General features: G+C 37.7%; 1 protein-coding gene across 2 annotated transcripts in view; it reads left to right on the forward strand.

The window, feature by feature from the left end:
- LOC100759179 (contactin-1) overlaps nucleotides 1-11,945 on the forward strand; it is a 285,961-nt gene that overhangs the window by 248,972 nt on the left and 25,044 nt on the right. For both annotated transcript variants that reach the window (XM_027396333.2, XM_027396334.2), the window contains exons 21-23: nucleotides 4,019-4,205; nucleotides 6,181-6,293; nucleotides 7,064-7,220. In XM_027396333.2, the coding sequence (XP_027252134.1) occupies nucleotides 4,019-4,205; nucleotides 6,181-6,293; nucleotides 7,064-7,220 (457 nt within the window). The remainder of the gene's footprint in view (nucleotides 1-4,018; nucleotides 4,206-6,180; nucleotides 6,294-7,063; nucleotides 7,221-11,945) is intronic.

Genomic DNA, 11,945 nt, shown 5'->3' on the forward strand with positions numbered 1-11,945 from the left:
TGAATGAAGGGGTCCTAGAATAGCATATACCTGTCCTCACAGAGCTGACCATCTAGGAAGAATGTAGAGCAATTCCATAATTATTTAATAGGCACTATTATAAGCTAACAGTAGACAAGGGTCCTATGGATACTTAAAAAAAACAAATAGAGAAACAGATCAATGCTACAACATTAAAACTAGAGAAGTAAATGTAGGGTATGTTGTTCTAGCATGCACAGGTGAATTTATGGCTTTGGGGAGATGGCTCCACCAGTAAAGTGTTTGCCTGTTGAGCACATGTGTTAGTATACAGGCATCTGCACTGGCCTGTCCTTGGGGTTCTGACAGGATACATCCTCAGCTGCAGCGGCTAAGAGCACCACCTGTGCACATTCACTATGTTCCCTTTTAAAAGGACCCTGCTCACCTCCTATCTCTCCCCCCCCATCTCTCTCTGCCCCTCTTTCCTCTTTCCTTCTTCTCCTATCCCCGGATGCCAGTCTTCCCTCTCCTCTTTCCCTTTTTTATGATCTTTATCCCCTAATTAAAAAAAAGAAAAACCCTCTGCTTGAAACCTGTCACATGGCATCCTTCTCTCAAATGCTGCTTTTCTTAAATTACAACAATGAGTTTTATCCTCAGAACCATATGACAAACATAACCAGTTGGAGCAGTGAGTGCTTGTTATTCCAGAGCAGGGAAAAGAGAAACAACTAAATCCAGGAGTCTCACTGGCCAGCCCACTTAGCCACCTTAGCAAGCTCTAATACAGCTCATGAAGAAAAATACCTAAGATTATCCTCACATATCCACACATATGTGCACAAGAGCCCCACACACAAAAAGTGCACCTGCATTCATATACACATGGAAAAAAATTTCTATTGCTAAACTGATAATCTCTTATTTGTTGTGTACTTCCTCTATTGCTGGAGATAATCAGTTCCTATTCATTCATGTATCTTCTGCAGTGAACTTCCTGGAAAGTAACCTCAATTGTTACATTTGTGCTGATTGACATGAAGGTTGTGTCCTTTATTCTGAACATTTTTCTCATGAATCAGTTTAATGTTTTATACACATAAGCTTGACCCAAGGATCAAGAATCCCAAGTCCATCCTCTATTTGGGAATGAATTCTAACATCACAATTAATAATTACTTCAGATAAAAATGATGTCATATTATTTTAAATGTTTATTATATTTTTGACAATTTCAAGTTTGGGGCATTTTGGCCCCCATTATCCTCTCTCATACCCACCCCCTTGTACTTTGATATCTTTTTTTTTCTAGCCTACTCAATTTAATTAAGTCTGTGGGGTGAGTGTTTCCTGGAACATAAGAACCTAACTAGTTGCTACAACACTGAGGAAAATGAGTCTCCTCCCACACCAAATAACTGCCCATAGACCATTGTCAGTGAGCTATGAGCACATAACTCCCTCCTCAGAGATAATGCCATATTTTACATTCATATCCCTACTTGAGGACTAATTGAAATATAAGTCATGGGTAAACATACATTTAACGGGAGTCTAACTATGCAAGGAAGCTATCTGTGTTTATTTGTGAAATGTTAATTTTCATATGAACAAAGCCGTACAAGTTTCATATTAAAACAAAGACACTGGGGACTCCTTTAGATGATCTTCTTGCTCCCAAGTTACAAGGTTATTGCTTGTGTTGGTTCTAAGTTTTAATTAAAAACTGTTACTCTCTAGATCCTTAGAGAGCTGGATAAACAAATGAACAGGTCTTTTTAGGATATAGCTTCAAAAATATTAAGAAAAATGCAGTACATCCTTAATGTTTGACATCCCAAATGTCACATGGGATTTTGAGTAAGAAAATGTGTGTGATTAATCCTCATTTTATCACATGAGTTTATAGAATCTTATTACATTGTTTTAATCTATGTTTTAGTTAGGGTTACCATTGCTGCAATGAAACACCATGACTAAAATAGAGTTGGGGCCAAAGGGTTTATTTTGCTTATGATTCTGCATCACTGTTCATCATTGAAAGCACTCAAGATGGGAACTTGAACAGGGCGGTAACCTGGAGGCAGGAGCTGAAGCAGAGCCAATGAAGGGATGCTGCTTACTGGATTGCTCCCCATAGCTTAGTCAGCCTGCTTTCTTATAGGATCAAGAACCACCAGCCCAGGTGTGGCAACACCCACAGTGGGCTGGGCTTTCCCACATTAATCACAAACTTGATGCCCCACAAGCTTGCCTATATTCTGATCTTATGGAAGCATTTTTGCAATTGTGGTTCACTCATCACAGATGACTCTAACTTGTGTCATAAATGACATAAATTCAGCATGGTCTATAAACTTCTCTTTGAAGTGGATATAAGTGCTACTATGATATAATGCTTTATAACATTGTTGTGCAATACACATAAATATCAAGATTCAGGAATCTTAAAGTCATTGGTTTTGACTGCTGTACACCTCTATGTGTTCTACCATTCAAAGTTTGTTTAGAAGATACTGTATGTGGATGATCCTAATGAAGTGCCTGGAATTTCTATGAATGTAAATATTCATTGTATTTCTCCCCTGGTTAGCAAGGCAAAGGCCTCATGTGTTGTCAAGTTCAAAGTCCCATGAAGATAGAAGCCATCTTCCACACACTTAAGTGAATGGGATCTCAGTCTAAATCTTCCAGCACTGCACAACTGGGGACTTCTCAGGAGGGTCCTGCCCTATCCAGATACCTGTCAACAGAAATTAGACTACTGGGCTGTTTGTGCATTTTCACTTGTTGTGTCTTGAGATGATAGAAATGCCAGTGATTCCATCAAAACCATCCAAAAATATGATATTGACGTCATCAAAGTGACCACTAGAAAGAAAATAAAAGTAACACAGAAGAAACCAATAAACAATGAGCAATTATCCTGCATTTAGAAACCCACACATCTGACATGTAAACCTTGCAATGTACCAAGTAGACTAGGCTCACTGAGTTCCATTTTATATTGGCCATGTGTGTGCTTGTGTGCTAGTGAGAAACTTAATATCATATTAAGATTATATGATTTTATCAGGGTATTTTGGCTGGTTTTGAAAATAAAATCCCATTACTTTAAGCAGTGTATCTAAATATGCAAAATTCAAATACACTTATAAAATTCATTTTTATTCGTGTTTTAGATGTGATTATTGATTTATTACCCCTAGCCTTTAGGAATCAAATTCAAATTTATAACTTGTATTAAGCTTTGAGACAAAGAAGGCTGTAGTTAACAAGAGGAATAATTCTAATAATAACATGGAAATATTTTTGAATATCTTAATCAGTGGTAATTTCTATAACTCACCAAATAATTAGGTATTTTACACAGACTATGGTACTCTGGGTTCAATGGGCCCACAAGATAGAATGAGAGAAACAACTTCTGCAAGTTAAACTTGTACTTCCACATGTAGGCTTTATCAGACTTTCATAAATGGGCATACTCTCTCTCTCTTCCTCTCTCTCTCTCTCTAAAATAATCATAAATGATTATTAGTAAGTAGCTAATATACATATATACATAATATTACATATATACTTACATCAGAGAGGATTTTGTTAGAAGAAAGTCATTTGCCAATGCATTCTAGACCACACAATGAGATTTTTGTCAAGCAAGGCATATTTCTGCCAAACTATCGGAATCTCATAATGAATTGAAACCATATAAACAGACATAAAGAAAGAAATTAAGAATGAAATTATTGTCATAAGTATTTCCAGAAAGATTGCTTTCATATTTTGAAAGCAGATCTTATCAGCCTCCCTGCCTCCTCCATCTCTCTCATCAACACAGGGCTACTACAGTCAGCGGAGTGTAGATTTCATTTAATTGCACGACTTCTGGTTAGATCTCACTATGAAAATGCCAAATAGGAGAGCAAATGCGCCATTATGTGGCATTGAAAATATGGTGACATGCTACCAGGGAAATAAAGCCCATGGGAATGAATTTTTCATACAAAGAGCTCTATCACAGTAAAATATCACTCCTCTTGGATATTTGCAGATTCGGTACTGGGCTGCACATGACAAAGAAGCAGCTGCACACCGAGTTCAAGTAACCAGTCAGGAATACTCAGCCAGGCTAGAGAACCTTCTGCCCGACACCCAGTACTTCATTGAAGTGGGAGCCTGCAACAGTGCCGGCTGTGGACCTTCAAGTGACGTGATCGAGGCCTTCACCAGAAAAGCCCGTGAGTATCATAACTCGATTGTAGACACACCAAAAGCTCCCACTTGATTAAAATGAGATCCTGATGGTAGGCAAATATGAAAAGAATGTTCTATCCAGCTGCTCACACACTTTTGGTTTTCAGTGCCACATCCTTTATCGTGCCTTAGAATGTCTTTCAGCATCCCTAGCTATTGCCAATAAGGGAGAACTGAGACGCATGCTTTTACACATTTTTATTCTACTTCCCAGGACCATTAGCAAGACCCTCCTTCAAACTATAGGCCATTAGAAAATCAACTAGACTACCGTCTATGTTTATTAACTTAACTTTTTTTCATACAGGTGCATTGAAAGTATAATAAAATCACAATTGTATTGATTTTCCTATGCTTTATTCATAGATCATCCTTGTATAACATAGATACAATCTAAACTGTCTAGCACTGAGACTGCTCTCTGTTCTCTTTGTTCACATGACAAGTGCTCCTTAGATCTTGGCATTCTCATCTCACCATATTCACTTTGGCATTTTTCTTCTGGAACCCAGTTGAATATGAATACAAAGGAACAACTGTATGCAGGAATTTAGGACAGTCACAAGTTTCTCTAAGTATGATTGCCATTAGTGTTTGCAATGTTTTGGAAATCACTAAGCAACGCATCTCCTAATACACTTGTTGGTAGATGGTGTCAGACATGGTTTTGAGTTGTACTCTGCTTGCACTAAGCTTATGACAGCAGTCAATTAGCTTTCCTTCTTAAATATTGATCTTTTTTGCTTTGCAAATGGAGCATTATTTATTGATGTTGTTCATCCTATTTTCTTATTACAAATATGTGTTATGTCCAGAATAGTTCTACATAGAAAGGATACAAAGGAGACCACACCAAACTTTAAAACTCAAGCTAAAACCCTGTTCAATAAGTGTGGCTATGTCCCCAGACAATAGGATAACTGAACTGATAAAAGTGAAAATGATTTGTGTTGGAGCCAATTCTAATGAAATGGCTGGAAGGACTTTGAAACAATGCCCTGAAAGCTAGAATATATATGATAAAAATAAGAAGGACCCATTTTGTGAGAAGCTTGGAGAAGACCATTTTGAAGAGAGAAAATAAGTATCCAGAATTTGAAATATTTAATTTTGGAACACCAATAGGACCAAAACATGGCTCTGTGGTGAAGAGGGGAAAGTTTGCTGAACTCAAAATGTGAGGTACTTTTTAAGTCAACATGAAAAGTTGGGGTACTTTCTGAGTGTGATAATAACCTGTCTTTCTAAGTCAGAAAGATACCTAATTATGCTATGTGGAACCATCATTCTGACTCCCATGCAAACAACGGACAGTGACAATTAGAGTAAAAGCAGAAGAGCGAGTCCAGAATCGAGAAGAGAACCACTGACAGCTAGTATGAAGGGCTAGCATAGAGAGATTTGGGAATTATTCCTTATGTGGAGTTGGCTGAACATATTGCTAACTTGAGGGTTGGCAATAAATGGAACAAATACCAGATTTTTGCTTCAGAAACTAGATGCATGCTTGTGCAGTTTTCAGATGATAGGATATACTCCTAAGAGGCAGATTTGAGGCTACATAGCCAGTTATTCATCCTTATATTTGGACATCAGACATTCAGTATAGAAAGTTCAAGACATATTTAAAGGACAGTAGATAGATTAGGGCTATAGACTGACTTGGAGTATTCAAGTGCATAAGAAAGACTCACAAGTAAAGCAATAGTCTGAACAAACTGGAAGAAAAAGAAATCAAATGAGAAGGGAATAAAGATGACTTTATTCCTTGCCTCACAATGGGAGAATTAAGTGAACTCTTGAACATATGGTATCATGCTGCACATATGAAATAATCCTCAGAAGGGATGCTGTTGCTCACAGCATTGTTTTCTTCAGCACCACAGACCATATGTGATATAGTTTGCAGAAGCAAGGTTCAATCTGGTGACAACTCATTACCTGGTCTTCTTCCCACAGCTCCCAGCCAACCACCACGTATCATCAGTTCAGTGAGGTCTGGCTCCCGCTATATAATCACATGGGATCATGTTGTTGCCCTCTCGAATGAATCCACAGTGACAGGATACAAGGTAAGTAAGAAGTGTCCAGCCTCTTCTCCACGTAAGCTTTATTCCTGCTGACACTGATGTTTGTTGCTTCAGCTATCAGGAAAATCCTGTTGGCTTTCTCATTCTACCCATACAGCAGAGTCAAGACAGAATCTCACAAAAAATCTTTAGATAAGAAAACATATTTAGTGGATTTTAAGAAAATTCTATGGCAAGCGGGCAAAATAAATATAATACCCCCTTTAAAAAATGGAGCTGTCAGCGTAACCATTGCTTAGACAAGAGACAGAATGCATTCATTTTTGTTTGTTGGAGAGTGCCGGTTATAGCATTGCCTTCTTCCTTTGCTGTAAACTAAAAGGAAAGGGTTATTTCCATGGATTCTCAACAATCCACATTATTGCATTATCTATGTAAGCTCTAGGAATAATGTGGAAAAGGCTTTTAAAACTGAAAGACCTTTGCTAGGCCACTACAAAATTTGTTAAGCTTGCATTTTATATTTTCCTGAAAAAAAGGGTCCATCTTTTTCATGGTATATTTCTAGTCATTTCAAAGAAAAAGTAAAAAAAAAAAAAAAGAACAACAACAAAAAGAACTTGAGAATATGGCACATGCTTTTGAATAAACCCCAGAACAGCAGGAGCCAATTCCCAGGGAATAGAAATAGTGTGAATGATCCCTCAAAGTTTGAATGTACTTGATTTTATGAACCAATGTGCTGATGTTAACACTAGGCATTGGCTCAGAATTGTGACCGCATTAACTATTCATAATTTGGGACTCTGTAGATACTCTACAGACCTGATGGGCAGCATGATGGCAAGTTGTTCTCAACCCATAAACACTCCATAGAAGTCCCAATCCCCAGAGATGGAGAATATGTGGTCGAGGTGCGAGCACACAGTGATGGGGGAGATGGAGTAGTGTCTCAAGTTAAAATTTCAGGTAAGCCATCATCTAAGAACTGTTTCTGTTAAGTTACTTGTGAGTTTCTATGCCCTATGCCTGGTTTCTCAAGAGTGAAGGTAGAACTGGCATTCACAGCATCAACATTTCCCTAAGTGAATTTATATATAAAGCATGCCACAGAACTTGATAGCCCATTTCTTAGGAATGGGAAAGGTAAGTCCATAATGTAGCATCTACTTGTCAGTTTTGATTTAGATGTCAAAACACCATTAAAAATGTGTAAGATGAATGTGTATCATAACCTAAAATGCATGATGGAAGAACATCTTAAAATGAATAACAGATTCAAAATATAAGACATTAAAAGCAAAAAGAATAATACTAGGTGATTATTTAATAATATTCAAAATTTATTTTATATTTCAAGAGGAAATCTACTAATCTATTTTTTTTCTTCCAACTTATTTTCTCTGCTCCACATTCATTAATGTAGTAATCAGAAAAGACAGTAGATTATTTTTCCTTTACATTGACCCTTACTTTGTACTTTAATATACACAATTATATGTATAATTATAAATTATACTCATTTTCTATGAGTACTTGTCATCACAGGCTTGGTTAAATTCTGTGCAGTTTTGACAGTGATTCCTTCCCTAAATCATATTCACAATATTATTTCCTTAATTTGTAATATTTTTCTTACATCCTCTTTATTAACATTTATTAATTTGAATTAAAATCAATGTGAACTTAAGAATTTGATTAGAAATACAAACAATAAATGCTAAATCAATGAGAGCAATAGTTGATTGAGAAAGGTGATTTATAGCTAAGTAGATACATGTGTTGCTATATAATAAGCCAACAAAATATACCTTAACACAATGACAAACAATAATTATAGAAACCCCCTGAGCCAAGTTCTCCTCAAGCCCACTATATCACATATATTCCTTTTTCAAATAGAGAGTGGTAGGATAATATATTTAAATTTTCATTTTAGCTGTCTTGTTTTTTCAAAAAATTAGAAGTTATAGATCCCTAAGAAAGTTAGGGAATATCTGTGTCTCTACAGCCCTAGACAATTATGGTATGTTTCATCTGCCCCAAATCACTCTTTGTGTACATGTAATTTTGTGTGTAGAGCTTCTGTTGAGTATATCATGCTACATTCATCCTCTTCAGTTGTCCTGTGAATGTCCCTGTATCACCCAAGATTTTAGAAACTTTAGTTAAATATAGAGATACCATTCTTTCATAAAAGTATATACAAGTTATCTAGCCATATTATGTCTTCCTATTATAAGTCAGATATTAGTAAATTTTTATGACTTTTACTCTAAGTCTTTGTGCAGGTGAATTTAAATAATTAATTGGACTTTTGCTTCTCTATTGTCAAACCTCTTTGAAAGTACTTATTCCATTCCTATATCTGTAATTGGAGTTTTTCACTGCCTTGTGGCATGGTTGCTCTTTCTTTTTGTGTATTTGATAAATGGAGATGGCATCACATTACTTTAAAATCATTTTTAATTCTGAGCTTTAACAACAAACAAGGCATTTATTCCTTTGATAATGAGCTTTTATTTGTTTCTTTGGGGAAGTAGAACCTGCAAACCAGGAGTTTGTTTTTAGAGACATTGTAGTCATGCATGTGACCAAGTGATGGCAGCAGGTAGCCACTAGTGATGAGTGGGCAAATGCTCAACTTCTGAATTTCCAGGGGGGAGTAGCCTACTTGGTAGTGTTGCCTCATCTCCATGGTGTGAATAGCTTCACCTTTGAACTCAGGCTTCAATATGATTTCACCAAGTGTTTGGCAAAGACTTTGCCTGGTAGCACAGCATTACAAATTATCTGTGTCCTGTGATCCCATGGATGTGGATATAAATCAAGACATTGGTAATGTCAAACTATAGTAAAATAATTAGGCAGTAATATGTTTTGAGTACTTGCTACCTTTATTTTATTCTTTTTAATATAACTAATATATTTTAGGCAATTTCACTTTTCATGACAGTGAATTAACAATCACTTTAAAATTTGCTAATCATTTACCAGTTAAATGATAAGGAGGAACTATGAATCAATTTACACACACTATAGTGACAATGAAGACATTCCAGTCTGCACACACATCCTTCATTTGTAGAAACCTGCAGACAAGCTTAGAATATTTCCCTCCATTACATTTTACATTTGTCAACTAAAGAACAGCTTCTCTTTTCAGAATTTCAGTTTACTTATTTCAGTCTAATCACAACTGGCATTATGGAATTAACACATTGAAGTGGCAGATGTTTGAGAAATAGCATCACTCCAGAATTTTCTTATTAATATTTAAGTAAGCTTATAGTTTAACATCATTTGTCATGAGCAGGGTATATACAAGGATGTGTCATTTCTAGGCTTCCTTGCAAATTTAAAGAACATTAAAAATTTCTTTTGTTTCAGTTTTATGTAAGAATTCTTTAGGCTGGGATTTAACGAATTTCCTGATAGTAATATGCACAAGCATTGTGCTGTCCCTCAACTGGACAAATACAAACTGCTAATAGTGAGGGCAGGCACAGTTCATGTCCACATAACCTGCTAAGGTTTGTACACCTCCAAGTCTACTGTCTCTCTAAGGATTTTACTTCAGGCATTGTGCCTGTTAGATATTTGTTTTAATTAGCATTCCTATTGCTGTGATGAAACACCACAACAAAAGCAAGCTGGGGATGGAAGGATTTATTTGGCTTACACTACCGTATCACTGTTCATCATCAAAGGAAGTCAGGGCAGGAACTCAAACAGGGCAGACAAGATCTGATGCAGAGACTATGGAGGAGTGCTGCTTTCAGGCTTTCAAGCCATGTCCTTCTCAGCCTGATTTCTTTTTTTTCCCCCAACTTTTTTATTTGAATTAGAAACAGGATTGTTTTACATGATAATCCCAGTTCCCTTCTCCCACCCGTCCTCCCCTACACCCCCCCACAAAAACCTTATCTGTCACATATCTTTTCTGCTCCCCCTGGATGGTGAGGCCTTCCATAGGGTGTCATCAGAGTCTTTCGTATCTTTGGGATAGGACCTAGGCCCACCCCCATGTGTCTTGGCTCAGGGAGTATTCCTCTATGTGGACTGGGCTCCCAAAGTCCACACCTATGCTAGGGATAAATACTGGGCTTCTACAGGAAGTCCCATAGATCTCTGGGGTTTCCTCACAGAAACCCATGTTCCTGGGGTCTGGATCAGTCCCATGCTGGTATTCCAGCTATCAGACTGGGGAGCAAGAGTTCCCAGTTGTTCAGGTCAGCTGTTTCTGTGTGTTTCACTAGCCTGGTCTGGACCTCTGTGCTCTTCACTGGTCCTTCTCTGCATCTGGGTTCCAGTTCAGATCGTTGATTAGCTATGGGTGTCTGCTTCTACTTCCACCAGCTGCTGGATGAAGGCATATAAGTCAGTCATCAATCTCATAATCAGGGGAGGGCATTTAAGGTAGCCTCTCCTCCGTTGCTGAGATAGTTAGCTGGTGTCATCTTTGTAGATCTCCAGACATTTCCCTAGTGCTTGGTTTCTCTGTAAACCAAAAATGTCTCCCTCTATTATGATATCTCCATTCTTGTTATAGTGTATTCTTCCCCTGGCTCATACTTTCTGCTCCCTCATGTCCTTGGCACCCCTCTTCTTCTCCCCTTCTCATTCTCCTAGCTCCCTCCCCCCTCTTCCCGTGCTCCCAATTTGCTCAGCAGATCTTGACCCTCTCCCCTTCTCCAGGGGACCATGTATGTCTCTCTTAGGGACCTCCTTGTTTATTAGCTTCTTTAGCAGTGTGGATTGTAGGCTGGTAATCCTTATGCTATGTCTAAAATCCACATATGAGTGAGTACATATCATGTTTGTCTTTTTGCGATTGGGTTACCTCGCTCAGAATGGTTTCTTCTCAGCCTGATTTCCTTGTAGAACCCAGGACCACAAGTCCAGTGGTAGCAGCACCCACAATGGCTGGGCCCTCTACCAGTCAACCATTAATTAAGAAAATGCCCTATAGGCTTGCCTACAGCCTAATTTTATTGAGGCATTTTCTTAATTGAAGTCTCCCAATTTTAGATGACTCTAACTTGCATCAAGTGGACTAGCCAACACACCATTCTCTCTGCATCAGCTGAGGGGTCTTTTCAGACACAATCATATAATGTAACTCTGCTCTGGGGTCCAATAGAACAAGCATCTACTTTTTTTTTTTTTAACCAATGTTCACAGTGTCCTACACCGACCCTCTGTGCTGCCAGTCACTCTTCTCCATTGATTTCATCTTTTGGATCCAGTGATGTTATTTCTACCTTGGGGCATTTGTGCTCCCTGTCTCTGCCTGGAGTTCTTTGGATCTGGCATGGCAGGATCATTCATCTCATTTTTGTTTGTGTTCAGATGCGAGTGCTTCAGCACAGCCTTCTATATTCACCAATTTATGCAGCTACCTGTTTAGAGTAATTCCTCCTCACAGATTGATCACATGAAGTAGTTTCTTGCTAACATTTATGACAATTAAAATTATTCTGTTTATTAACAAATGCATGTTTAGTGCTTGTATCATCCTGTTTTGAATCTAAGTTCCATGGGAGTAAGGTTTGTCTGCCTCATTTGCTCATTGGATTTCTAGCACCCAGAGGAATAGATGGCATGTTACAGGATTTTGATAAATACCTGTTTCATTAATTAATGATTTTTAAATAGAAAAAGAGCTTTGGTACCCTACAGCTATTGTTTAGT

This window comes from Cricetulus griseus, chromosome 2 (genome assembly GCF_003668045.3).
Source record: "Cricetulus griseus strain 17A/GY chromosome 2, alternate assembly CriGri-PICRH-1.0, whole genome shotgun sequence".
NCBI lineage: Eukaryota > Metazoa > Chordata > Mammalia > Rodentia > Cricetidae > Cricetulus > Cricetulus griseus.